The 26,651-nt window shown below is 53.1% G+C and overlaps 9 protein-coding genes across 9 annotated transcripts; 7 read left to right on the plus strand and 2 right to left on the minus strand.

Moving 5' to 3' along the window:
• Positions 1–223: 223 nt before the first annotated feature.
• M409DRAFT_18633 (uncharacterized protein) lies at positions 224–2,151 on the plus strand (the record flags this gene model as incomplete). Its single annotated transcript, XM_033804586.1, has 2 exons — positions 224–493; positions 550–2,151. The coding sequence occupies 2 exons, from the start codon at positions 224–226 to the stop codon at positions 2,149–2,151; spliced, it is 1,872 nt and encodes a 623-aa protein (XP_033672409.1).
• A 426-nt stretch (positions 2,152–2,577) lies between these two features.
• On the minus strand, positions 2,578–4,189 carry M409DRAFT_63757 (uncharacterized protein; the record flags this gene model as incomplete). The annotated part of the gene is made up of 4 exons (XM_033815749.1): positions 2,578–3,819; positions 3,918–3,922; positions 3,997–4,068; positions 4,132–4,189. 4 exons carry the CDS (start codon positions 4,187–4,189, stop codon positions 2,578–2,580), a joined length of 1,377 nt encoding a protein of 458 aa, XP_033672410.1.
• Positions 4,190–4,598: 409 nt separating this feature from the next.
• M409DRAFT_63758 (uncharacterized protein) lies at positions 4,599–9,833 on the plus strand (the record flags this gene model as incomplete). Its single annotated transcript, XM_033815750.1, has 2 exons — positions 4,599–9,239; positions 9,327–9,833. 2 exons carry the CDS (start codon positions 4,599–4,601, stop codon positions 9,831–9,833), a joined length of 5,148 nt encoding a protein of 1,715 aa, XP_033672411.1.
• Positions 9,834–10,402: 569 nt separating this feature from the next.
• M409DRAFT_50952 (glycoside hydrolase family 27 protein) lies at positions 10,403–11,941 on the plus strand (the record flags this gene model as incomplete). Its single annotated transcript, XM_033811680.1, has 3 exons — positions 10,403–10,507; positions 10,561–11,242; positions 11,298–11,941. 3 exons carry the CDS (start codon positions 10,403–10,405, stop codon positions 11,939–11,941), a joined length of 1,431 nt encoding a protein of 476 aa, XP_033672412.1.
• A 1,642-nt stretch (positions 11,942–13,583) lies between these two features.
• M409DRAFT_63789 (uncharacterized protein) lies at positions 13,584–15,333 on the plus strand (the record flags this gene model as incomplete). The annotated part of the gene is made up of 3 exons (XM_033815767.1): positions 13,584–13,846; positions 13,899–14,532; positions 14,578–15,333. 3 exons carry the CDS (start codon positions 13,584–13,586, stop codon positions 15,331–15,333), a joined length of 1,653 nt encoding a protein of 550 aa, XP_033672413.1.
• A 2,262-nt stretch (positions 15,334–17,595) lies between these two features.
• On the plus strand, positions 17,596–18,448 carry M409DRAFT_63761 (uncharacterized protein; the record flags this gene model as incomplete). The annotated part of the gene is made up of 2 exons (XM_033815751.1): positions 17,596–17,653; positions 17,706–18,448. The coding sequence occupies 2 exons, from the start codon at positions 17,596–17,598 to the stop codon at positions 18,446–18,448; spliced, it is 801 nt and encodes a 266-aa protein (XP_033672414.1).
• A 1,378-nt stretch (positions 18,449–19,826) lies between these two features.
• Positions 19,827–21,085, plus strand: M409DRAFT_35793 (uncharacterized protein; the record flags this gene model as incomplete). The annotated part of the gene is made up of 3 exons (XM_033810443.1): positions 19,827–19,876; positions 19,928–20,364; positions 20,418–21,085. 3 exons carry the CDS (start codon positions 19,827–19,829, stop codon positions 21,083–21,085), a joined length of 1,155 nt encoding a protein of 384 aa, XP_033672415.1.
• A 577-nt stretch (positions 21,086–21,662) lies between these two features.
• Positions 21,663–22,343, plus strand: M409DRAFT_18639 (uncharacterized protein; the record flags this gene model as incomplete). The annotated part of the gene is made up of 1 exon (XM_033804587.1): positions 21,663–22,343. The coding sequence occupies one exon, from the start codon at positions 21,663–21,665 to the stop codon at positions 22,341–22,343; it is 681 nt and encodes a 226-aa protein (XP_033672416.1).
• Positions 22,344–23,403: 1,060 nt separating this feature from the next.
• On the minus strand, positions 23,404–26,562 carry M409DRAFT_63763 (uncharacterized protein; the record flags this gene model as incomplete). Its single annotated transcript, XM_033815752.1, has 1 exon — positions 23,404–26,562. One exon carries the CDS (start codon positions 26,560–26,562, stop codon positions 23,404–23,406), a length of 3,159 nt encoding a protein of 1,052 aa, XP_033672417.1.
• Positions 26,563–26,651: the final 89 nt, after the last annotated feature.

Genomic DNA, 26,651 nt, shown 5'->3' on the forward strand with positions numbered 1-26,651 from the left:
CAACGGTTCTTTTGCTTCAAGATTCTTACATGTGATTCATATCCGTAGACTCATTGTGAAGTCGTTGTTTTGTTGTCGGCGCCTCGGAGACTCGGCCCCCACTTGATGTCGTCTCATGAGTCAAGCACCGACTCATTTTTCCCGCAGCCCCTCCAAATTTACCAGCTTAAAAGCGCACTGCATTTCCCTCCGTCTGCACCTCCACACAGCATACCAACACACAATGGCGGCACAACAGGCAGCTGATGCTGTCAAGGACGGCGTCCAAGCTGTCGCGGACAAGGTCAGCGAGTTGACGACCTCGGACAACACCACCCAGCCCAACCTTTTGAAGGATGAAGTCACGGGCGGGATGGTCTCCAAGACCGAGTTGAAGAAGCGCCAGAAGGCCCGCGAGAAGGAGGCCAAGAAGGCAGAGGCGGCTGCTTCCAAGCAAGCTCCTCCAGCACCGAAGCGCAAGGCCGCCGACGACGAGGCACAGCTCAATCCTAATGTGAGTCAAACAGTCAATGGGACATGTAACGTCTGAGGTCTGATCGTGCTGTACAGCAATACTTCGAGATTCGCTCTCGCGCCGTCAAGCGTATGAAGGAGACCAACGACCCCAATCCTTACCCTCACAAGTTCCATGTCACCTACGACCTCCGCAACTTCGAGAAGGAGTTTGGCCATCTGAAGAAGGGCGAGTTTATCAAGGACAAGACTATAAGCGTGGGAGCTCGTGTCTACAACATTCGCACGTCAGGCGAGAACCTGCGCTTCTATGAGGTCAGCGTCAATGGCGCCGATATCCAGATCATGGCCCAGAACTTCGAGAACACCAGCGAGGTACCCTTTGCCAAGCAGCATGATATTCTTCGACGAGGAGACATCATTGGTGTCACTGGATACCCCGGCCGTACCAACCCAAAGAGAGAGGACAACCCTGGTGAGCTGTCCATCTTCGCGCAGGAGGTCATTCTCCTCGCGCCATGTCTTCACCAGATCCCATCTGAGCACTACGGCTTCACCGACCAGGAACAGCGATACCGCAACCGCCACTTGGACATGATCATGAACAAGAGCACCATCAACACGTTCAAGACTCGTTCACTCATCACGAGGTACATTCGACGCTACTTTGACGACAACGACTTCTACGAGATCGAAACCCCCATCCTCATGGGCTCTGCAGGAGGTGCTACCGCTATGCCATTCTTCACCCATCACAATGAACTGGACATGACCCTCGCGCTCCGTATCGCAACTGAACTGCCGTTGAAGCAGCTTGTCATTGGCGGTATCAGCAAGGTCTACGAGCTTGGTCGTCAGTTCCGTAATGAGGGTATCGATCTCACTCACAACCCTGAATTCACCACCTGTGAGTACTACGAGGCGTTTGCCGATGTCAACGATGTCATGGCCCGTACCGAAGAGCTTGTCACCGGTATTGTCAAGTACGTCACTGGCGGTCTCAACACCACTTTCAAGACCCAGCATGGCGAGGAATACAAGGTCAACTGGGCTGGTCCGTGGAAGAAGGTGGAGATGATCCCTGCACTTGAGGAGGCATGCGGCGAGAAGTTCCCACCTGGCGACCAACTTCACACCCAAGAGACCAACGAGTTCCTCAAGCGCATGCTCAAGAAGACTGGCGTCGAGTGCGCGCCACCTCTGACCAATGCCCGCATGATTGACAAGATGGTCGGCGAGTTCATCGAAGAGAAGTGCATCGACCCCACCTTCATCACCGGCCACCCCCAGATGATGTCGCCGCTCGCGAAGTACCATCGCTCCCAGACTGGTCTGTGCGAACGTTTCGAAGCCTTCGTCTGCAAGAAGGAGATCATCAACGCCTACACCGAGTTGAACGACCCCTTCGACCAGCGTCTCCGATTCGAAGAGCAAGCCCGCCAGAAGGCCCAAGGAGATGATGAAGCTCAACCACTCGACGAAGGCTTCCTCAAGGCCATGGAGTACGGTCTCCCGCCAACTGGTGGATGGGGTATGGGCATCGATCGATTGACCATGTTCTTGACCAACAACTACAGCATCAAGGAAGTTCTGGCGTTCCCGTTCATGAAGCCTGAGGGGCATGCGAGTGAGCAGCCCAAGGCGGCGGAAGTCGCTGGTGTTGAGCCTGTGCCGGAGGAGGGGATTCCTCATAAATAGGTAGATCGATGAGCACGTCGACTCGCCAGGGGAGTGTGTGCTAGATGGCTTCAAGGCTTGCATAGTGGAAGACACCGCTGAGCGCGGCAGTGAAAAGAAACTCTACAGATGAATGAAAAACGAATGATCAATGCTTTTTGAAAATTAAACATGTTCGTATCCTTTTCTCATGGTGTGCTTCCCGCTCTACCCATGTTATCGCAGTGGCCCATATATTAGGGATGTAGATTGCCGCCAGAGCAGTCGTAACCGCTGAACTCGCACTGTTGAGTTTCTCATCATACATGTACGCGTATCATGTGTACTCATTTTCACGCAACTAACAACAACGATTCATGCATCTTTTTCCCTCGGTTAAAATCATACATCCACCTATCCATCCAGCCGTCAAAAGTGAAAAAGAAAGAAGGAAGATTTTCAATCTCCTCAATCCAACTCCTCAAACCTCCCATCATCAATCGCCTGCTGTACGGGATTTTTCACATCCACCACCCCTGTCGCTCTCAACCGCTCAAATAATACGAACAATCTCTCAGCCTCGCGCTCTTTCTCCTCTTCGGTCATTTCAACTTGGGGGCCCTCGCGGTCTTCGGCGGAGTATCTCTGTCCCGTGATGGGATTCACGTCCGCGCCGGGCTCGGCGTCCTCCCCGCTGGAGATACTGCTGGCTTCGAGGGCGTTGGAGGGGATTTCGATGTTGTGGCTCATGAGGAAGCCCGATGCGAAGCCGTAGCCGATGTTCTTGACGAACTTGGTGGCGTCTTTTTCGCTGAGTTCGAAGAGGAGGCCGGAGATGTTTTCGCGGAGGGTGGGCAGGTTCGGGGAGGTGGAGAGGCGGAGGAGCCGCGCTGAGAGGGTCTCGCCTTGACCGAGGGGTCTGTCGCGGTCTTTGGGGTTGGGGAGCAGGAGCCAGCGCATCCAGGATTTCATTTGCGGGGTGGCGAGGTCGTACATGCGGCGGAGGAGGGTGCAGAGGGGGGCGGCGGCTTGGTCGAGTTCGCGCTCGGGTTGCTTGGTGATGGCTGTGGAGAGGATGGTGACGAGGCGGTCGACGACGGATTCCGGGTTGGAGTAGGGGAAAAGCGGGCTTGAGCGAGCTTCGGGGCCGATGCGGGTTTTCTTTTCGGACGCCGGGAGGTCGAGGTTGAGGAGGGCGTTGAGGAGGTAGGTGATTGGTGGTTGGAGGGGTGGTGATGGGAGCGGGTGGTGGAGGATGATGTTGATGAGGGGTTCGACGGAGGGGGTGAATCGTGGGATCAGGTCGGGGTAGTAGTAGGTGATGTTGAACATGAGTTTCAAGGTCTCGACCATGGCCATATCTTGGAGGGGGGAGGTGGTGGATTTCCTGCGGCCGGTTTTGGAGAAGTTCTTGGCATGTCGAAGGATGTGGAGGTTGATGCTGTCGGCGAGTTTGTGGTCGTTCACCAGGATTTCGAAGTCGATTCTGGTGTTGTAGGTTAGGAGGAAGAGGATGCGTGAAATGAGGAATTCGTCGTCTCGATTGTCGACTTTTAGCCGGTCGGCGGCTTTGGGTGCGTAGCCAAGATCGACGAAGATCTGTCGGGATGGTTCATTGAGGAGAAATGCATTTGCGAGACATCGTAGTGCTTCGCGGGATGCAGGATTGGCTTCTCGGTCCATGCCATATTTTGATAGTACGGAGATGCCCTGCCGTAATTAGTATATGTCATAACAAGTTCTGAAGATGGGTTGTGTACTCTTTTTGTGAAGATAGGGCCAGCAATCTCAGTCCGTCGACCAAGAACCTTTACTTGACCCAGTATGTCTTCTTGTTCTGATGTCCGTCAGCATACGAAGGCAAGCTTTAAGTTGCCATTCACTCACGTTGCAGGGACAGTTTAGCGGACTCCAGATTCTGCTCGAGCTGGAGCAACAGCCTGTCGACCTCAGCCGTGCCTGATGCAAGCTAAATTAGCGTTGCACGTGTTCGAGGTGCATATATGGGAGCATGTTTCGCACCTTCAACAGCCGCCGAGCCAGCGACTGGGGTCGTATCTTGGGGTCGAATGGCCAGCATATTGACTTTGTGGGGAGGCGGAAAGGATGGGGTTTGGGTTGGAGAGGGTATTTAGCTTCTTCAAGGCAAATATCCGGTGAGGGAGTGAGGTCGGAATGGAGGCCAGCCGTAGCTGTGAGGATCTGGTGTTACGCTGCACCAAAGTCGAGCTGTTTCGTGGTGCTTCGATGTTGCTGTCGTCACTGCTTGGAGCTTAGCGAAGCTCGGGCCGGGGAAGCCGAAAGGGCCGGGCCTTTTCGCGCTAGGACGCGTGACCCGGGCATTTCGCGTCTTCCAACCTCGTCTCTCCATCACTGGCGCTTGCCCATTCATCACTTCTACATCTTCACTTTGAAGAACAGCGATGCGCTTTAACACTCTTCCTCCATCTTGTTGTTAAGCATCTGTCGGCGTCGGGAGGGTCTTCATCATGTTGTCTTCGCCTGCTGAAGGCGCCTCAAAATTCAGTCATCTGCCCGCTCGTCCGCCCACGCCGCCGAGAGACACTTCCAAGACAGACCTCTTCTCCCCCGACACCAACAAGACCGTGGAGGATGCTCTGCGGTTTCTGGACGAGGGACACCAAGATACATCAGAGCCGGCCTCATCAGCGAGAGTGACGTTGTCGACCGACACTCCGCCTCCAAAATCTTCACAACCGCGAGGCTCCACCGCGAGCAAGAAGGTCGGTTTCGTCCTCGAACCGACAAATCAACTTCAGATCACAGGCCCCTCCGATACTCCCCGAGTTGCCCACGACTCACCAGCACCGCGAAGCTCAGGCCCCTTGAAGTCGATACTGAAGCGTTCAATCGAGCAATTGCCACCGACTCCGGATGATGTCGAATGCAGATTGAGCTACTTCTCGCCTCAGGAACCAGGAAGTTTCCGCAAGATGCTGCAGTCAGTCCTGAAGCAACTTGCCGGCACCTCGCGAGATGGGCGTCGAGACGCATACCTGTGTCTGAATGGCGCTCTCAAGCAATACTCTGATCTCCCAGAGCGAGAAGCGCTGGTGGACAAGATGGATCTGCTACAGCAGTTCATTACCCGCGATATGGCCTGGAAGGATTCCAAGGGGGAAGGTCTTGATTTGCAGATCGTCACTCAGGCGCTGAACCTTACCTCTGCTCTTCTGTGGGATGCTACCACCGAGCAGGCACTGGATGTGGACTTCCGAACGTTCATAATCGACCGATCTATCGTCATTCTGGAGCAACCAGACGCCCCTAAACCTATCGTCAAGGCACACGTACACATTCTTATGATGCAGCACTTTCCCTCCAGCATCGTCACCGGCAGCAAGGTCGAGAGGATCCTCTCCTCTCTACAGACAATCGAGGAGCGCTGCAGTGGGAACAGCGTGGTTGCAGCTCGCTTGACGGTTTACCAGAAGCTTGTCACGCAGCAGCCTTCGGTCATGCTCAGCAGGATGGAAGACTGGATTGGGCATGTATTGACAGGCTTGCTCAGCAGTATCAACGACACTCGCATCCGGGCTATCGAAGCCTGCCATTACGCTGCTCTGCGACTGGGTTCATACCCAGTGGCCAGCAAAACTCTTTTCGAGCTCTTCGACGCCGAGACAGACGAAGGCAGCGTCTATTGCGAGTACTTCAACAAGAGACTCATGGAAATGACTTCCGACAAGGAACTTGCCCAGTTTGTGCCTCAAATCTGGGTGGCCGTCATACTTTTCTTCCGATCGAAACGAAAGCCTCTCGACAGGTATCCTCGCCTCAGACTGTTTCTCGCCACCATCCAAAGGTGTCTCAACTCTGGCGACATGACAGTCAAGCACCACGCACACATTGCCTGGAACAAGTTAATCTTTGCAGTTTCACCTGACTCCTCGACCTCACTGTCGATGCGGTCTATGCTACGACTGCCGATCATGGCTCTTCTGGACCGACGCGGCAATGACAAGTTCACCTTACAGGCGAACGAACTTGCTCTTCAAAGCTACTGTCACCTGCTTAATACTGGACTCCGGCCGAATCTTTCTCACGAGGAACTCGACGCAGCATGGAAGCTGTATGTAGAGGAGGGGATTGAGAAGCTTGTAAAGTCTGGTCGACGTACCCATGCGCACGCTTGTCGCTTGCTCCATGGCCTGCTGCAGAGAAAGAAGTCCACTTATAACGAGAATGCTGCGGTTGAATCGACACCAATCAGGCCAGAGGACCTTCCATCGCTGGACGCCAAATGGGTACGCTCTCGATTAGGTCGCATCATCAAAGTGGTGGAGCCCGTCATTGCTGCCGGGATGTGTTCACCGCCCGATGCCAACGAAGCGGCGAACGGTTGTTGGAGGTCCCTGTTCCAGACTGTCGCGGAAGCTGGCAGCCAGGAAGTAAAGACTTCAAACGAGCTCAAAATCGCTCTGGCCGAACTCATCAACTTCTTTCGCCGGCTATGGCATACCCCTGCTACATCGAGGACACCAGTCGAGATCTCGCTGTGGCTCGATCGATATCAGCTGCTTCTCGACATCTGTGTCGAGGCGCTAGGCGCGGCTCATTTTGTTGAGGACTTCCTCGCAAAGACAAATGCCGACGAGGTGGAAGCCACTCCAACCCCCTCCAACAGGACGTCAAAACATCAAAAGACGGCCTACTCCCCTTTTGTCTTTCTACTCGCCCTGTACTATCAGCCAGCACAGCGCCAAGACGCGAGCGACGCATATGTGCGCTCGGCTGCCTGGTACCTGGATCTACTTGCCGGCGCCAGAGGATCAGCTTCGGGGACAATTGGTCTTCTGCACCGCTCGCTGCAGTTCTGTGCGGATCAGCACCCTTCTGCAGACAACGGTGAAGAGATTTGGGCTGCGGTGGCTGACAGCACTGTCCATGCTCTAGTCAGGCAGACTTCCGCATTTCTCCAGCACAACTCCCAGACCGTGGGCACCACGCTCCGCTCGGCTCTCAATGTCATCATCTTTGGCCTACGGAACTATCCATCGTCCTCATTATGCTCCGAAAAGGCGACACAACTCTACCGTGCGGCATGCAATTTCGCGAAGCACTATGGAGGTGATGGAGGCGTTGCTCTAGGTGTCATGGAGCCGCTTGCAAAGTCGTTGCTCGATATGCATGAAGACCTATCAGTGGCTGCTGGCCTGCGGATTTGTGGAAGCATCCTCGAGAACGGTGTCTGGCCTAAAAGTCGCCAGGAGCTGGAACAGAGCAGGAAAGCGCTCTGGTCAGTCAGCCTGGATCCGCCTTCGAAAACCTCCGCGGCTGTCTTTGACCCTTTCGACCTGGTCTACAGCGTGATCAGCGCCATTTCCCAGAATACTTACGAGAACCTGGCTGAAGAGCGACAGCGAGTTTCTGTTGCTGTCGTTGTCGACCACTTCGCGGCTATCACCAAGTTTCTCTCACGATGTCCTGCAAAGATCATACCCAGCAGTCTCAAGAGATTGCAAACTGCATTGAGTCTTTTTGCACAGGACCGCAGTAGGGCCTTGTTTCCGCTCTCCACGCCAGAGACAGACGATGGCATGCGAAAGGCATCCGCCGAGCTTCCTTCGCTTTGGGCCGACGTTCTTCGACTTGTTCAGCACAGCTTTCCAGAGATGGATAGTGTGTTGCTTGAAGCTCTGGAACCGCTCGTGACTGCCGGCTTGGCAAGCCCCAGCAAGGACATTGTGAATCATACCATCACCTTCTGGAACGAATCGTTTGGCAGTCAAGATACTCTCGAATATCCTGCCAAGCTCTTGCCAGTCCTTCGAGCGAGACGCGCCCAAGCGGACATGCAGCTGCCTGGATTGATAGACGATGAGACCTACAATGTTGAAATTGCTGAGCTTCCTGTTTTTGCAGAATCACAGGAGGTCTCGCCGTCCACAAATATTGAGAAAGCACGCAGCCCGATGCCGACCTCCAGGCGATCGAATTTCTTGTTCAACAGTCCCCTTGGCACTCCTTACTTGTCCGACGCAACATCGGCCACGAAGAAGCGAACAAAGTCTTCGAGAAAATCGACACCCAAGGCGCGCTTACGACACGACAACTCGCAGCTGGAGTTCGCCCCCATCGATTCTACTTCAGCACGTCCCGCGATTCAGGAATCCCAGATGTTGACCGAGCACCAGAAAGAGGTGAAGGCCAGACAGCATGGAGACGCGCAGATGTTCCCGGAATTGTCCTCAAGCCCTGGACGGTCAGAGAGCAAAGGCCGAACCATTGCGAAGAAGCTCGACTTCTCCTCTGATGCTGCAAAGAGAGATGATGGCAATCAAGCGCTAACGACGCCAACAGCTCCAGCAGATGCCAATCCGATGAGTGATGACCTGCCTTCTTCGCCGACTCCTCGTGCGAGTGGTACGGTGCAAGAGCCAGATCAATGCAGCGATGATGATGCCACCGATATCATCGATCCGCCATCCTCGCCACCGCGACGACCTGAGGACTTGCAGGAAGATGACCTGGACCGCGTCGACGAGACCACAGTCGATATTGACGAGCCCGATGCAGTGCAAGAAGCTGCGGGTGAGAGTGGCCAGGACGTCGCGCCGCCGGCTGAACGAGAAGAGGCGGAACGGCGTACTACCAGCGATTTGGTCTCGGACTACACGTTGCCTAATGCGCAGCTAGAACGCGAAGCAGCGGCAGCTGCGGCGGGCAAGGGAACTGAGGTGGATGCGCCAGTAGACGAAGAAGTAGAGGAAACTCGCCAGTCACCGGCTGCCACCCACGATTCACAAGACTGGGGCTCGCAGACCCCATCGAGAGTTGAAGAGTCGTTCATCGAGCAATTCGAGCAGACTGCCACCCCTAGCAATGCTGGCAGTACTAGATCAACTCCGAAAGACGGCCGCTCAGGGGGTAAGAAGCGACAGCGAGCCCTGGACGCTACAGATTCACCTCGAAAGAAGGCAAAGAAGGCATCACCATCGCCAATCAAGGAATTCTGGAAACGATTGACTGGCAGTCAACCTTTCCCTCCAGGGGATGGCGAAGATGATGATATCGAAGAGGAGATCGTTGTCGCCAGCCGGCCTCGGCCTTCGCTGTCTGTCGAGGCCAAGGATCACACGTCTCAGGATGTACCAGAACCTGAGACAGCAGCCGGACCAGATGTGAGTTCAGAGAGTCAGGAACAGCAGCACATCAAGCGTCGGCGCGGACGTCCGAGGAAATCATACTCTCAGGAGCAATCTGATCCTGCTCCCTCGGCACAAGAAGAGTCACAACTGGCGTCACAGCCGCCCGTCAAACGGGGCCGTGGTCGACCAAGAAAGCATCCTGTTGACGAGTCGAGTCAGACCTCTACAGTGAAGGCAGGCCTCAAGCGTCGTGCCTCCACCGTCAGCAATGCCACCAGGGACGATCAAGAAGAGACTAGTGTGGTGGCAGAGACGCCGGCTCTTCCAGTCACGAGGAAGGCTGCAAGGCTTTCACAAGGAGCTTCAGATGCTGGTAGCTCGCTCAGGCAGGGCGAATCACAGGAAGAGAATGTTGATCAAGAAGCCGATAGACCTTTTTCATCGGCTGGCTCTGCGTCGCCGAAGAACATTTTGGCCCGACTGTATGGGGTCCTGTCCGACATTCCCAAGATGGTGTTCGGGTCACAGGAAGATGAGCGAGCCTTTGACGATGTGCTGTTTGATATTCGGAGAGAAGTCCACGAAGCAGGACGCCGTGCGAGGCAGCAGTAAAATGGGCGACAAGGCAGGTACGAGATGACTTCAGAATGCCATGTGCGGTTCACTGCTGGCTGAAAGTATTGGCAGTCTAGGCCAAGGGAAAGAATACAAAGATCATTGCCTACTACCACAATCTTTCATCCGATTTTCCGACTTATTGATTCTCAGTCATGCACAATCCCCATTTGTAACTGCAACCATCTCCACAACCCGACCTCTTCTCCAGCTTCTTCGACTCCTTCGCGCAGGAACCACAACGCCGCCATCCGTTTTTGGTCGGCTCTCTCAACCCACTGCGGCACAAACTGATGATCTCTGCCTGACGCAATGCTATGATGCGGGGACTGCAGAAAAGGATGTTCCTACTCTCTGCAACAATAAATCCTCCATGCGCCAAGCAGGAAAGCTTCTCGGGACGTCCACGGTCATGATTACTTCAACTCATTGGATTGCTGAAGGCTTGCGAATACGAATTGATATGACGATGGATGCAGCTCCGTTGAAGCGAAGTCGATATAAAGATGAAGATGCCTCGCCGATATCGCCTTGATCTCTTGTGCTAAGCATTCTTGGTTGCGAACATGTCTGGCTTTACTCTACTGGCGCTCTCTGCGCTGCCTGTGGCCTTGGGCTTCGTGTATGATGATGGGACGGGAAGGTTGCCTGCGTTGGGGTGGAATAGCTGGGTGAGAACACCGCAAAGAGAATGGTGGACATGACATTGACGAGAACGCAATAGAACGCCTACGGCTGCAACATCGATGCCACCAAGATGCTCGACGCTGCCAACTACATCGTCTCAAAAGGCTTCCTGAAAGCCGGCTACAACTACGTCAACCTCGACGACTGCTGGTCTATAAAATCCGGAAGAGACAACACCACCCACCAAATCGTCCCTGACCCTACCAAGTTTCCAGACGGCATCAGCGGCCTCACAGATAAACTCCACTCCATGGGCTTCAAAGCAGGCATCTATTCCAGCGCTGGCAGTGGAACCTGCGCCGGCTATCCAGGCTCTATCGGCTACGAACAAGTCGACGCCGCTTCCTTCGCCGCTTGGGGCATTGATTACCTCAAGTATGACAACTGCGGCATCCCCGACTACTGGTATGACGATTGCCAGGCATGCAACGCCGACGCCACTTTCCTCTTTACAAACCCCGCCAACATCGTCAATGGCACTTGTGTTGGCGGGGCCAGCGGAATTGCGTATACCTCCCCGCTCTGTGCGCAGGCGTGGCCTATTGATGGGATCGACTACAGCAAAAAGTATACGGCTCTGCGGTACAGGATCATGAGCGAGGCGTTGCAGGCGCAAAATCGCACGATCTTTTATAGTGTGTGTGAGTGGGGCAATGATGAGCCGTGGACTTGGGGGAATGCGACGGCGCAGAGTTGGAGGACGAGTAATGATATTAGCGGTAAGAAAGAGCCCATCAAACTCCCCGCACATATTGACATGAAATGGCCATGTAGATAACTGGCCCTCCATCGCCAACATCCTCAACATCAACTCCTTCATCACCCCCCACGCCTCCTTCGGCGGCCACAACGACCCAGACCTCCTCGAAGTCGGCAACGGCAACCTCACCGTCCAAGAAACCCGCTCCCACTTCGCCCTCTGGGCCCTCCTCAAAGCGCCCCTCTTCATCGGCACAGACCTCTCCACCATCTCCCAAGCCAACATCAACATCCTACAGAACAAGCACCTCCTCGCCTTCAACCAGGACCCAGTATATGGCGCCTCCGCCGCCCCGTACAAATGGGGCACCAACCCCGACTGGACCTTCAACGCCACCAACCCCGCCGAGTACTGGTCCGGCGCCTCCAGCAAGGGCGTCATGGTCGCCATGCTCAACACGCAGTCCATCCGCCGGACCATGACGGCCGTCTTCGACGAGATTCCGGAACTCAACGCGAATAATCCTTACCGCGTGATTAATGCGTGGACCGGGAAGAATTTGGGCTGTCAGAGTGGGAGTGTCAAGATGGCGCTTGAGCCGCATGATACGGGGGTTTTGTTGTTTAAGGATACGTGTGTGGGCGTGGCGGATGTGCAGAGGAATTCGAGTGTTATTATGGTGGATGCGGCGGAGGAGGTTAGTCAGGCGGCGATGTAGTGGCTAGTTGGTGGACAGGGACCGCTGATGTTCGAGGACGGCGTGGGAACTCTTCGCAAGGGTGTGAGAATAGCTCCAGAGTAAGAGATGAACATTTTGTGCACCACGGCCTTGATCTCACTGGGTTGATCTACAATACGGTAGCGTTGACGTACATTCTTGTCCGAGATACTTTCTCAACGAGCACGCCCAGAGATGTTTCATTTGTGATCATCTCTCCCCTCGAGAGCTATTTTGTGCCAAAGATAGCCAGAGAGATGTGAGTATTCCATGCTGCAGAAACATATTTGACAACAAGGGTCTCGCGCCGTTCGACGGAGTTGGATAAGTGTGCGTATGGAACAGCCTTATTGGAACCTCGTCGTGAATAATCGTAGATTGGGAGCTGCTCGAGAGGAGAAGCTTGGAAATGGGGTTTCCATACCGTAGGCAGGAAGAGCGGGATTTTTCCGCCAGTAATTGGGAATTGGGAGTAGGGAGTCTTTAACAAAGGGAGGGGTGTTTTGTCCAAGGACTCGTCCAGAAACTCTTATGCATGCGGGAAGCGGGAACCATTGCTGACGTTCAGTTCTTTTCCCTTAAGGGCAGATCACCACGAGTATCTTTGCCTGGGAAGACTAAGAGGTCCCCATTCCTTACCAGGCCGCCCCTAGTAGAGTATGCATATGACGCTTGGTAAAACCCGGGTGTCCCACGAATGTGTTGCTGCAGTTTCAAGTTCCAGGCTCGCGGTGGAGCTGTCTTTTTAATAGACAAGTAGGGTAGCTATCCGTTCATGTCTTCTATATCGGATCAACTGACTTGGGTTATACGTATGGCTCAGTCTATCGTCAGGCTTTAGCCGGCTTTTGATTTTCGTCAAGGCTATCGAGCGAGCTTATTATGGGCAAAAAAACCTGATCTGGCTGATATACCAAATCATGCCTGTTCGCCTTTTTTCTGCACCAGCAGTGTTTAACGTTCGGATCTCTCGATGTGTCGTTTCGTCTCATACGGCTTTCGATTTACAACATTAGAAAGAGGTAGACTTGACGATCTCTCCGCCGCCAGTATCGTCAGATCTGCGCCGGACTACTGCGAATTCAACCAGATCGACTGTCCGTCTAGATTTCAAGCATTGCGCCAAGCTACCCCTAAATAGCGTGATGATCCTTCGAAGATTTCACGGCCCAGTCGCGAGGCTGCGAACTGCATTAGCTCCCGATCAGGCAGGTGTTATCGCCAAGCACACCATGTGCAAGACGCAAGATGGCGTGGCATGCGTGGCAATTGACTTCCGGAAAACTGCCGGTTCGTGGCGATGACGTGAATCCAACCCACGCTGCCCAACGTGAAGTTCGTTTGGGAACTCGCGAAGGATGCGAATCCCATTCACCACTGTGTTGATGACCCCTTCAGCATCCCATGAAGGTAATACTGCGCTGTACAAAGGGTATCATGCCGTGAGAATGTTACCTTTCTCACCATGCTGAGCCCACGCGTCGAATGGCGTGCGATGGATATTCGGCACATGGCGTGCCGACCTTCTCAACGAAGTAGCACATCCTTCTTCAACGCCTCAGTGTAATGTGAATTATCGGGTCTCATATAAACGCCTCTGTGATCAGCATCATTCAATGCTTCGACATTGACAGTCGCTAGTATGGACGACAAAGTGCATTCGCTGGACGGTGAGACAAGAGATAACAGCCCCGTCCCAAAGGAGTTGGACGTTTCGGTGCATACTCCCGACACAAGCGACTCAGAACATAGTGATGCCGAATTGAACCCGTTCAAGGACCCCAAGACCCTGGCACACTGGCAGAAGGTATACGAGAATGCCTCATATGAGTGTCGACACGTCTTGGACCCAGATCTTGAGTGGACTGCCAAAGAGGAGAGGAGACTCGTCTGGAAACTCGATTTGTGAGTCGCTGTCATCTACTGGATTTACTGACTACTTGGCTAATCGGTCCAGGCACGTCTGTCTCTGGGCTTGCATAATGTTCTTCGCCCTACAAACGGACCGCGGGAATCTTTCCCAGGCTGTCAGCGACAACATGCTTCAGGAACTGCATCTGTCAACGAACGATTACAACACCGGCAACACCATCAACTTGGTTGCCTTTCTCTGCGCCGAGTTGCCTTCCCAACTGATATCGAAGAAGGTTGGCCCAGATCGGTGGATCCCGACGCAAATGTGCCTGTGGTCTATCGTTGCGGGTTCACAGGCTGCAATGACAGGCAAGGCTGGGTTCTACACTACGAGAGTCCTCCTCGGTGTTCTTCAAGGCGGGTTCATTCCAGACCTGGTGCTCTGGTTATCGTACTTCTACAAGAGTGGAGAGCTACCTCTTCGACTTTCGTTCTTCTGGACTGCTGAAGATCTCACGGGTGTGGTTACTTCGCTGCTTGCGTTCGCTCTCTTTCATCTCGATGGCGTTGATGGTCTGTCTGGCTGGCGGTGGTTATTCTTAATCGAGGCGTTGATCACCCTGACGGTCGGCGTTGCGGCCTTCTTTTTGATGCCTGCTTCTGCCGTTGCGACGAAGACCTGGTTCAGGCCGAAGGGGTGGTTTACTGATCGAGAGGTTGGGATTGTTGTCAATCGGGTATGTCATCTAAAATCGGGTTTGAGCACTTGCTAACTTGCACAGGTCCTCCGGGATGACCCTACAAAAGGTGACATGCACAACCGCATGGCTATCACGCCAATGCGTCTCTGGAGGGCTCTGTGCGACTTCGATATTTGGCCAATATATGCTATGGGATTGATCGTGTTCATCCCGATAGGTCCTCCAACGACATACCTTACGTTATCTCTGCGAAGCTTGGGCTTTTCACCCTTCAACACGAACTTGCTTACGATCCCGTCGACGGTAGCGAGCTGCTTCACACTCATCGGCTTAACCTGGCTCAGCGAGTGGGTCGGCGAGCGATCTCTCATCGCCTCGTTGCAAAATGTTTGGGTCCTTCCCTGCCTCATAGCCCTCCGAGTCTGGTCCGGCACAGAGCAAGATGCCTGGGGCACTTTCGCCCTTATCACTGTTCTCCTCTCCTATCCCTACTGCCACGCCATCCTCGTCGCCTGGGCCTCTCGCAACTCCGGCTCCGTACGAACTCGCTCTGTCTCGGCAGCCGCCTACAACATGATGGTCCAGCTTGGAAACATCGCGAGCTCCAATATCTATCGCTCCAACGACGCTCCCGTCTATCGCACCGGGAATACGGTGTTGATTATTATTGATGTTGTAGCGATTTTGATGTTTCCGGGTACGAAGATGTATTATATTTGGAGGAATAAGAGGAGGGAAAGGGTTTGGAATGCGATGACGGATGAGGAGAGGAGGGAGCATTTGGAAGGGTTGGGTGATTCGGGAAGTAAGAGGTTGGATTTCAGATTTGTGCATTAGTTGAAGCGGTGCGCACTTCGTACCTTCACGTTTGGCAGCGTAGGTCGCCTCTGAATGACATTTACCTCCCTCTGGCGTTCCGTTCAATGTGAAGAGAGATAAAAATCTTAGTCAAGAGAAATACACGTTCATGATCTAGCGAACTCCAGCCGCAAGACCTCACTTTGTGTACGCTAGCATGTGATGCCAAGCCGCTAGCACTCCAGAATCCGTGCGCCAAGACCGTGAGAGAACAGATCAAAAGTCTCACTTTACGGCTCCCGTGGGTCGAACGTGTTTCCTTGAGATGGCAACCAGGATGGCAGTTCGTACATCCTGGACTCGGTCCTTCTTTGCCAATTGACGCAAAACGTCGATGTCGTTGATATCTTCCGATTCCGATCTCCTCATGGTGATTTTCACTTAGTTGGCTGGAACGATTACAATAAAACATCCCTGTAGATGATGTACGCCAGCCTCATGGGTGGTAGATAGCCTGATTGTAACTGTTTTATTTGCGGCACATGAGGCCGGCCGTAGAAGCTAACAAACATAATTCGACAAACAATGCCCGGAGAAAACCTACTGAGACACTGTAGGAAACCAGGGCACGCTATTAATGAGACATGGTAGAGTTTGCCAAACCTTTTGATCAATATAGATGGAGTTCTGCACCATGTCTACCGCTACAAACAGCATTCGAGTTCTCACCTCACACCACCAGCACTATGTCTAACAAAGCCAAATACCTCTTCGTCCCAGAGTCCCAGGCGGCAGCTTCACCCTCCCACATATTCCTTCCAACATAACCCATATTGGAACCTCACACTGCTTATCTTGTGTTGGCGTCTACCTCCCCATCTCGCCTAATCGCTGCTTTGTAGCCCACATCAACGCATTTGTCAAAGTACCCTTCAGCGGCGTCCCGGGATGGAGGAGGAGTGCCCGCGATCTGACACCCAGTGAGGGCAGAGAAATTCAGAGGAAGGTTAAGGAGAAGCTGGAGGAGACCACAGAGAGGGATGGATGGGATGCCCAAGATGTCGTGCGGTGTTTGCGACAGAGGGAGAACACGGCGATTGTTGTCTGTCCTGAGCTGGGCGAGGTTGAGGCGGGAGATAGGCCAGGGCCTTGGGTGATTAGGGGTTTGGAGGAGCTTCTTGGCGGTCAAGTGGATTTGATGGATATTTGTGAGAGGGAGAAGCATGGATTTGTTGTTGATCATGTGCGTGGGGAGGTTTTTCTGATTGGGACAGATGGCGAAGATGCGGAGGAGAGAGAGCGATATGAGCGTGTTGGCATTGCCTTGGAGAAGGACGGGTGGAAGATTGGTGTGAGTAGGTAGCTATAGAGCGAGTTAATGAGTCGTGACTGACGAGTCTTGTATAGGGTGCACCGTGGATAGTTGATGTTCGAAGGAACATGGGCTTGCATGCTGATAAACTCATGTTCGGCAAGTGATCTATCTCTTGTGTCTTCACCAGCATTTCGATGGTGCCTGGGAAAAAAAGTAGATCAATCAGCAATTCATTCTATGTTTTGTGTGTCCAAGAAGTAAAAGCAGCCAGTCTCCCATAGAGCCAGCTTGGCAATCACATGAAAAGTGGGTCCATATAATTCAATAAGAAGCAGCTAAAGCCACAAATCAAAAGTCGTGTTCGGAAAGAATGCTTGCAGCCAACAGCCTCACGCAAAAAAGCAACGACTGCAATTTTTTTTTCAGTAGAACCAGACCCGTTTCCCAGTCAATGAGTTCGGTAGACTCAACGCCACCACCGGAGGCGAGAAGGATGCACAATGCGTTCAGCCGCGGTCGGACAAAAAGCATGAGCAAATCATGATGCAAAATTTGCAGGCTGTCATGTCCAAAGGTCAAGATCGACCTCAGCCCCAAGCCCCAGAGAGTCATGCGATAGAGCACCACGCAAGCACACACATGTTCGGGGCAGCGGAGCTAAATGTTGAGATAACAAAGCTGAAGCTTGAGGCCGCCCGGGATCGTCGAGTCAGCTGTCTCTATTCCTGTGACCCTCTTATTGGGGCAATAGTAATGGAGACTTTGTGGCTGAACACACAGGCACCGCATTATCTACTCGCTTTCAGCTCATGTACTCCGGTGAAGATTCGCTTCAGCTAAGAGACACGCGGCACTATTCAGCGCGCGATCTATCCAAAGTCTTCTTCTTGTCTTACTTGAGTCGACATTCGAGCCGCTTCTCGACTGCCTTCCAACGACCAACACTCCTGTCTTGCAGAGTAAATCTTGCCGCGGATCTATCAATTATGGGAGCTGAGGCGTCAAAACCAATGCCGGGCGCGCAGCTACGAGTTATCGGAGCAGGCATGTTCACTTGCATATGATAGATTTGGCCGGAATCTAATCGTCTAGCCAGGCTTACCACGAACGGGGACCGCATCCTTCACCGCTGCCTTGTCTATCCTCCTTGGCGGACCAGTCTACCACAGCGGCACGCAGATGCTGGTCTCGGGCGATGAAAAGCACATCAAGACTCAGATTAGAATTCTCGAGCATACGCCCATGCAATCTCCCGAGGACAAGAAAGTCGTAATGGAGGGTCTCAAAAGCTTGGTGAATGGCTATGTAGCCACCGCCGACTCCTCTATGTGCCAGTTCGTTCCAGAGCTGCTGGAGCTTTTCCCTGACGCGAAGGTGATCTGTACAACCCGAGACCCAGATGCATGGGCCAAAAGCATGGGCGAATTAGCGAGTACCTCATTGCAGAATATGCTCGCACTCATGCTCTTTTGGGTGCCCTGTCTACGACTCTTCCCGAAGTGGGTTCGCGTCCTGCACGAAGGCCGATGGGGAGAGCTGTACATTCGGCCAGGCGAGCAGGCCAACTATGGACAGGTGACGTGGGAGAGACATGTATCATGGCTTCAAGAGTCTGTTCCCAAAGACCGACTCGTGTTCTACGACGTGAGGGACGGGTGGCAGCCACTTTGCGATGTGCTTGGCGTCCCAGTACCGCGAGACACGGAGTTTCCTAGAATGAATGACTCTGATGCGATGAGCAAATTCGCTGCAAAGCAGATCGCCAATGGTGTATTGAGATGGCTCATTGTTGTCGTGGTTGGCGCAGGGATCATGGGATTTATGTGGCAACATATCTAGAATCACAACGTTCTCCCTGGGGTAGACGGCTGAGTATTGTACAGATTCGGGTCCGGGTTCTCGAACGATTGCGAGAACTTCCCTACGTTCCAAACACTTATTGGAACAGCCGAGAACTAGATAGACGTTTATCCGAGCCCTACACAGCCCCCACACCTTCCGATGTGTCGACGTGTGTGATCCGGATCGACGGAATGGACTCGATCCAAATGCCAGGCTTGAATTTTGTCATAGAAACAAGGTTGAGACCATTGTTTAAAGTAGAAGCGACCTTATCGATGAAAAAGATCTACAACGCCTTAAAGTGGCCTCTGTGTCTGCCGAATGCTTGCCTTGCCACAATGTCGTTGCTCAGCCTGATATGTCGCGCTAGGCCTAATCAAGCAAGCTTGAACGTTTGCACGCAGATGCAACAATCCTGTCTTTTGCTTATTGTCGAGATCGAAAGTTCGACGACGAATTTATCGCTTTTGCTAAGACTGAAGTCTATTGTAATGTCAGTATATCAACAAAGGGTCTTCCTTGTGGGTTAGACCTCGCACGTGCAAGGTCAAGACAACGATTCTAGTTTCTCAAGCCAAGTCATCCCGAGCCTATGTCCGAGTGGTGATATGGCAGTCTGATAGTAAGGGATCACGATCATAATGCGGAGATAATTTGACTAGACCACCTGCTTTGTAATGGCATGAAATGAGGTTGCCCGCTCAGCAACGATGTGATAGACGACGCAAGAAGCAGAGCTATAGGCGGACAAACCCTGCCCGACTCGTACAACTCCGTGCAAGGCTTCATCCCATCTTAGAAATCAAGCAAGTAAACTATCAGTTTGAACACTGCCAGAACTGGCACTTAGTAAGCAACGCTGACTCAATATCATGGCTTCGAACGGGAGCATCTTCTTGTCTTTGGTGCTTCTAAAACTCATCTTCTGTTAACAGGTGTCGACACTTTGCTTGCCAAACACGGGAATTTCCCTTTCGCGATGACAGGCCCTTGGACCTTCGGAAGCATAATGCTATACGTGGCTATTTTTTGGATATAGCATGCTCATGACCACGTATGGGCTGTGAGGTTGTTGACCCTGACTACCCCAAGTCTTGGAGTAATGGGGGTAGATCATCTGAATGATGCTCTGTCTTTGTAATGTAGCATTATAAATCAAGGTTGCCTCGATATGCAAGGCTGTCTCCCAAAGTGATCGATGATGTAAGACCAAGCTCGAGGCGGAGAAGCTGGATTGGGCACTACCGCCAGTGCCGGGACCTGACGTTATGCTTGGCCTTGGAATCAACATCTCAGTGGGTTTTTTTTCGAATTGGATCGTTCACAATCTTGAAAGCATACCAGACTCTCTGAATTTGTAAGAAACGACAGAATCATGGCTTCCAAGGGCAACCACCTTCTGGTCTTCGGTGCTTCTGGGATCTCGTGAGTGTGGTATCTTTGTAGCAAAGAGAGAGTACTGATCCCCACTCGCAGCGGGTGGGCATGTGTCAAAGAAACCTTAAGCTATCCGACTTCATCGTCGTTCGAGAAGGTCACAGGCCTGACCAACCGCCCGCTATCCGTTGAAGACTCCAAACTTCCAGAGGATGATCGTATCCAACTCGTCTCGGGCATCGACCTCACCGGCTCTGTCGAAAGCGTTGTGTCCTCCTTCAAGGAGAAGATTCAAGGCATCGAGACCGTCACACACGCCATCTTCACTGCGTACATCCAGAAGCCGGATTTCGAGTCTCTGCGGAAGGTAAACACGGACTTGGTAAACACGGCTTCCATTGCTCTCGATCAGGTCGCCCCAAAGCTGCAAAGCTTCGTGCTCCAGACTGGCGGAAAGGGATATGGCGTTGAGTTTCCAGATAAGTTGGAAATCAACCCACCGCTCAAGGAGAGTCAGCCGCGGATTCCCAAGCCTTGTAAGGAATACCGCTTCAACGAAAGGTCCTTCAGAAGACTGACTTCTTTTTAGACTATGACAACATTTTCTACTACACCCAGTACGACACCCTCAAAGAATTGACAGCCTCCAGATCCTGGACGTTCTCCGAGATCCGTCCCGACGTAATCATAGGCTTCGTACCCACAACCAACGCCATGAACTGCGCTCAAGGGCTCGGACTCTGGCTCTCACTGGCTCGAGAGGTTTACGGTGCTGGAGCCAAGATCCCTTTCCCTGGACCAGAGAAGAGCTACCACAATAAGCACACGGACACATTCCAGGATATTCTTGGCCGGATGGAGATCTACGCAGCTCTCAATCACGATAAATGCGGCAAAGGTGGCGTCTTCAACGTCGCTGATGGGGACGTCGTCACTTGGGCTGATAAGTGGCCTGGTATCTGCAAGGACTTCGGCCTAGAAGGGACGCCTCCTGGTACTGAGCCGTATTCTGTCGAGGAGTTCGTTAAGCAGAACGAGGCTACTTGGCAGAAGCTCGTGCAGAAGCATGGATTGAAAGAAGGCATCATGGAGAAATTCGCATGGCAATTTCTGCATTTCGTCATGGCTATCTTCGATTTCGACAGGCAGTATGATCTGTCTGCGGGGAGGTCGGTCGGGTTCAATGAGAAGATTGATACTGTGAAGGGGTATACGACTTCCTTTCAAAGGATGAGGGAGGCGAGGATTATCCCGTAGATAGAGGTCCGCTGCACTCATCGAAAGAACAATGGCGTGTGTAGAACATAGCTACTTCATCTCTATACACTGAATCAATATGAGCACCTCGCGAAAGCAAAATTGCCTGGCTCGTGTGCTCAACGATGGAGAAGCGACTGCTTGAAAAGTTCTTCATGAACACCATCGGGAGCAACTCTCAGCCTTCATATCGGGGAGTTAATAGTTGGCGATGGTACAATGATTGACAGTGTCAAACGGTACGGACTGGAGATGCAGAGGTATCCTCTTGCACCCAGCCAACAAGGCACCGCGGAGCCTAAGATTGTACATTTGCCAGCCCCGAGCAGGACTCATAATAGCATGTCGAAGACGTCGACAGTCGCAGCCTTTCAAACCACATTAGTAGCAACAACGACAAACTAAGAGAACCACGTCACTTGCGTTGAGCCAAACACTACGTGACACCTAATGCCTTGTGACATTATCATAACCCAAGTCTGTTTGCCCTCTGCCACAGACTATGAGCCCCCAGCGTCGATATGCCGTACTTTTTTCTAACACACCCTGCATCCCTACCCCAAATCAATGGCCAGCCATGCCAAACCTTCCATCGCCCCTCATCCCCTATCGCTGCATCCCAGAGTCCGCCGGCGGCACTTATACCTTCTCTCCCACCAGCACCAACAAACAAGAATCCATCCCTAGGATCGGAACCACCAGTCTCATAACGTGCGTAGGAATCTACCTTCCCATTTCATCGACCCGTTGTTTCTTCGCGCATATCAACGCTTTCGTGCGGAAGGAGGAGTTCGACGACCGGGATGTCGCCAAGTCTCAAGGCGAGGAGATCCGAGCAGCGGTCATCGCGAAGTTGTGTACGGAGGCTCAGAGAGAGAAGTGGAGCGTAAGGGATGTTGAGCGCTGCGTCGACGCGAGCAAGCAGATCGTGGTCATGTGTCCCAGCCTCGGAGAAAAAGGCTGCCCGCGTTCGGGGAGGTACATCATCGAGGGGATCAAAGCCTTTCTGGGAATGGACCTAGCGAGAAGGATGAGTGAGGAGCACTGCGAGAAATTGCAGCTGCTCGGCTTCGTAGTGCATCACGCGAGTGGGGAGGTGTGGTTTCTTGAGCAGAGGTGGGAGACTTGGATCGACGGCAGTCGGGACCGTGTCGATGAGGATGATCGGAGGTTTGTACCGCAGGGCGAGTACGTGGTGGAGGAGAGGAGTGAGCATAGGGATTGGATGATCGTTGTGGAGGGCAAGCAGGAATGGTGACTCTGGGGCACGGTATCGAGCAGTGGTTGGGTGTAAGCTGTGAATTTTTCGCTTGTTTTTTCGAGTTGTTCGTATGTGTCATTTCTGGCAGTATATTGTGACCGAGAAGCTCACTAGAGGACGGTAATACCCATGCCCTGAAGGCCATTACATGTCGTAGCTCTGTGACTTTCGCCATTCTTCGTACTTTGTGTTGGCGAAGTGAACGGTCCAAGGAAGATTCACTCACAATGTCTCGAACATCTCCGAATCGTCCAAACTGTCTTCCATCGAAATCCACGGCTTGCTACGTCAAGCTCATATAGCCATGCTCTCTCTTGCGCATCTCCAATCCTCCAACGTCCAGCCCAGCGACTCACGCACTCTTCCCTCATTCGGTACCCTCAAACGAAAATGCCACCTCCCAAGACCCACTACCTCTCCATCGACGAGTCTCAGGGAGAAACACACACTCCCACCGGCCTAAACCCTACATCGGCACCCACAGACTCATCACTTGCGTGTGCGTCTACATTCCCATCTCCGACAACCGATGCTTCCTCGCGCACATCAACGCCTATGTCAAAAAGCCCGGAACGGAGTATGGGCAGCGGCTTGTGACGGCGGATCAAGGACGAGAGATCAAGGAGGAGGTTCTCAAGCGACTGCAGAACCACTCGCAGGAGAAGGGCTGGAGTGTGGAGGAAGTTGTTGAGTTTCTGAAGGCCGGAGGAAGGAAGATCGTTCTGATGTGTCCGAATTTCAGCCGCACAGAAGGCAACAAGACTCTCTCTGGCAAGTTCATCCTCGAAGCGATTCGAGACTTCCTGGGCACGCAGTCCGCCTTGCCTGTCGAAGAGCACTTTGACGATGACAAGCAACAGGGGTTCGTGGTGAACCACATCACGAGCGATGTGCACATACTGCCCATGAAATGGCGGAAGGGGGGCGACGGATTTTCCCACAGGTGTGACAACTTGCCTGATGAGAAGTGGACGCGGGATCCGATGTGGAAAAAGGAAGAGGAGTGGCATGTCATCATCGAGCCAGGTTCGTGGTGGCGTCCGGGCACAAAGTAGCTTTAGTCGCTATCCAACCAATCCGGCTCGGCGTCTTCGTCTTCGGAGTCATGAGAAGGTAACGAGGCTCTGTCGCTGTCCACTTCTACTTCTTCCATGCTCTCTTTCTTTTCTTCCCCGTGATCCTTCATGTCCACGTCAATACCATCGTTAGTACGTTTGGGTGAAGAAGCGGAGGCATCGTTCATCCCAGGAGCATCGCCATCCGGTGCAGCGCTCTCCTCCGCTCCAGTAGGTATAGGGCGTTCGCTAAACAAGTCGTCGTCGTCGTCGTCGTCGTCTTCGTGACCATCGTTGGCGTTGCTCGTGTGTATTAGGCCCTCATAATCAGAAGCAACTTTGGTGGTGTCATCGACGGCAGGCTCGTCAGGGAGGAACCCGCCAGCCTGACGATCCTGTCCCTCCTCAGGCAAGAAACCTCCAGCCCCATCGTCGTCTTCAGCATCAGGCAGGAGCAGGAACCCTCCACCTCCATCATCTCGCCCATCGTCGACAATAAACCCTCCTTTCTTACCGGGCCCATGGTCCTCGGGCACGAACCCGCCGCCATCTTCATTCCCATCAAGCACGAATCCGCCAGGCTCATCATCACCAGCAGGAACAAATCCACCAGCCATGTGTGTGTTCCTGATGCCTTCGCTGGGAAAGAAGCCGCCAGGCTGGAAATCAGCTTCTCCATCCGAGACTTGCGCGAAGTCCTCATCACTATCGTCATCATGCACAACTCTCTTCCTCTTCTCTGGGGCTGGTTTCGGCGTCGGTGCCAGAAGCTCGTCGATTGTGAACTTTCCAGCGGTGACGAGAGGTCTTTCGTCTTCGACCAGCGGGCCAGCGTAGAAAGCAGCATCTGGCATTTCCTCATCTTCACTCGCAGCTGCTTTCTTACTGCCATCGCCATACCCTTCTACACGCTCTCTGATCTTCAGCCCAGTCAAGAATCGCTTCCAAACTCTCAACGCCAGCAGACTTCTCGCCTTGCTCTCTTCTTCAAGCTGCTCTTGTTCGAAGCCTTCAATCGCCGCTCTAACGGCTTCTTCAAACTGCTGAGCAACGACAGCGCCGTCCACGATGGCCGTTCCATGTCGGCCCTGGAACTTGAAACCCGTCACCGCATCCGCATAGTCAACCCTCAGCAGCTTCGCCGCACGCTGAGCCAACGGATGTCGAACGTGCACGCCTCCAGCTGGGACCATGCTTGGCGCATAGACATCGAGATTGCCGTAGACATTCTTTGGAATGCGACCTCTCTGTACCGGAAGAGGTACATATAGCTGTGTCTGGTAAGGCGCATAGAGACCTGTTGTGGACGCAGCATCCTCACTCTCATCCTCAACTGACTGCTGTCTCCTTCTTCTAGCCGGCACATGCTTCAACGGCTGTTCGCCCTCCTTGACCTCCCTTCCAATCCGATACCACTTGTCTGCACTTCTGCAGACCAGCACATCCTTCCTTCGGAACACAGCTTCCATCCTCGGCTTCGCTGCGGTACCAGCATTGACTTTGCCAACTTCCCTTCTTGGATCGATCACTTCATGTCGCTTCGTATGCCGCTCAAGTGCATAGTACGGATGGTCTTTGAAGTCGAGCACATTCGCTGGCATCCCCTCTCTCGCCTCCTTTTGCGCAAGCTCTGAGTCCTCGACCTGGTCACGATCGAGCTTTCCGTACCCTCGCCGACAGAGCCGCATGGTCTTCTTCCACCATTTGGCGCCGTCTGTGGATGCTTCAACTCGATGGCGGCGTGTTTTGGCGTTGTAGGCTTTGGCATAGCGGCGAGTAACATCTCGCGCAGAGCCATCGTCTTCGAATGCGATAGCGTACAGAAGTTGGTTATATTCATAGGACGCAGGTGGTTCCAGCTTGGCGGCTTTGTTGATTGTGTGCGTTGTGACAGGATCGACGGGAATCCACTTCTGTTGGGCTTCATTGAATGCTTCGACCCAGAAGACAGGGTAAGATAGCTTCGGTGCCGGTCTGGTTTTCTTCTTTGGTGTTGTTGGTGGTTTGGAACCTTCGGCGGAAGCGAAACTCGGTTGACCAAGGCGTCGGCGAGCAGCAGGCACCTCTCCAATTGTGGACGAAGCTTTGACCGCCGTGTCGTCGCCCGTATTTCTCGACTTCGACGGATCATCGTATGAAGCAATGGCGAAAATGATCTCTTTCACCGGCTTCTTTGGGGTACTACCTTTGGCAACGCTGGCAAAGGGCAGTACCTGCAAAGAACACACGACCCGAGCATCGACACCAGCCGAACGCAGCAAAGCACAAAACAACTGGTTGCCCATATCTTGGGAGCCCTCCAAAGTTTGAGCTGCCGTGATGAAGTCCGATCTATCGACAGGCTTGGTTTCAAACGGTCTCTCCACCTCACCTTCGACACTCCAATGCGGTCTCATCAATCCAGCACCACCGGGTCGATATTCAGCATTGAAAGTGTCGACAGCTTGCTCCAAGCCCTCCATAAAAGATCTGTTTCGCTGAAACTGGCTATCGCTGGTCTTTGGCTTGAGGTACGATATCGTTTTCGGTGAGAGCAGTTTCCTGAGATGCTTCTGGGCCGTAGGGTTATTGCATCGTCCATTGACGTGCATGCAATGAGTCAGCATGCAGAGAACGTGGATTTTATGGACGAGAAGACGTTGCGACTTTTCAGCAACAGAAGCAGGCTTCCTTCTCGACTGGGCTGGTCGTTTGGAGCTGCTTTCTGGCTGTACTGATATCGCCAAATCCTCGATACCATCTGCAGGATCAGGACCTGGCCCATCCAGATCGACGTCTTCAAACTCAAACTCGCTCGCATCTGACTCTGAAGAATCCTCTACAGTTTGTAGAGAAGACGCTGGTGGTTCGTGGGGGCTGGATGGCCTTTCGCTTGGCACTGGTTTTTCAGACTCTTTAGACGGACCGATACCCGCGGGGGAAAAGGCCTGTTTCTCAACAGCACTCTTCTTCGAGGGTGTAACCTTGCGTTTCTTCAGCGGTCTGTCGCGATCCCGGTCATTCCCAGTATCGTCAGCCTCAGCCAACAAGGACTGGTAGACATCCGGAACGTCATCGTCGTGGACAGTGCCTCGGGATCGCGTAGTTCTGCGTCCGGATGAACGAGATGAGCTGGCAGTAGGCTTCACTGCGGCCTTGCCCTTCCCTCTGCTCGGCGCCATGTGATGAACAGCAGCTGTTCATGAAGTGAGGTTGCTGACACGAAAGCGTCGCGCTGCACGTGATTGACGTCATGAAGCATTCGCTGGGA

Source organism: Zasmidium cellare (genome assembly GCF_010093935.1).
Source record: "Zasmidium cellare ATCC 36951 unplaced genomic scaffold M409scaffold_5, whole genome shotgun sequence".
NCBI lineage: Eukaryota > Fungi > Ascomycota > Dothideomycetes > Mycosphaerellales > Mycosphaerellaceae > Zasmidium > Zasmidium cellare.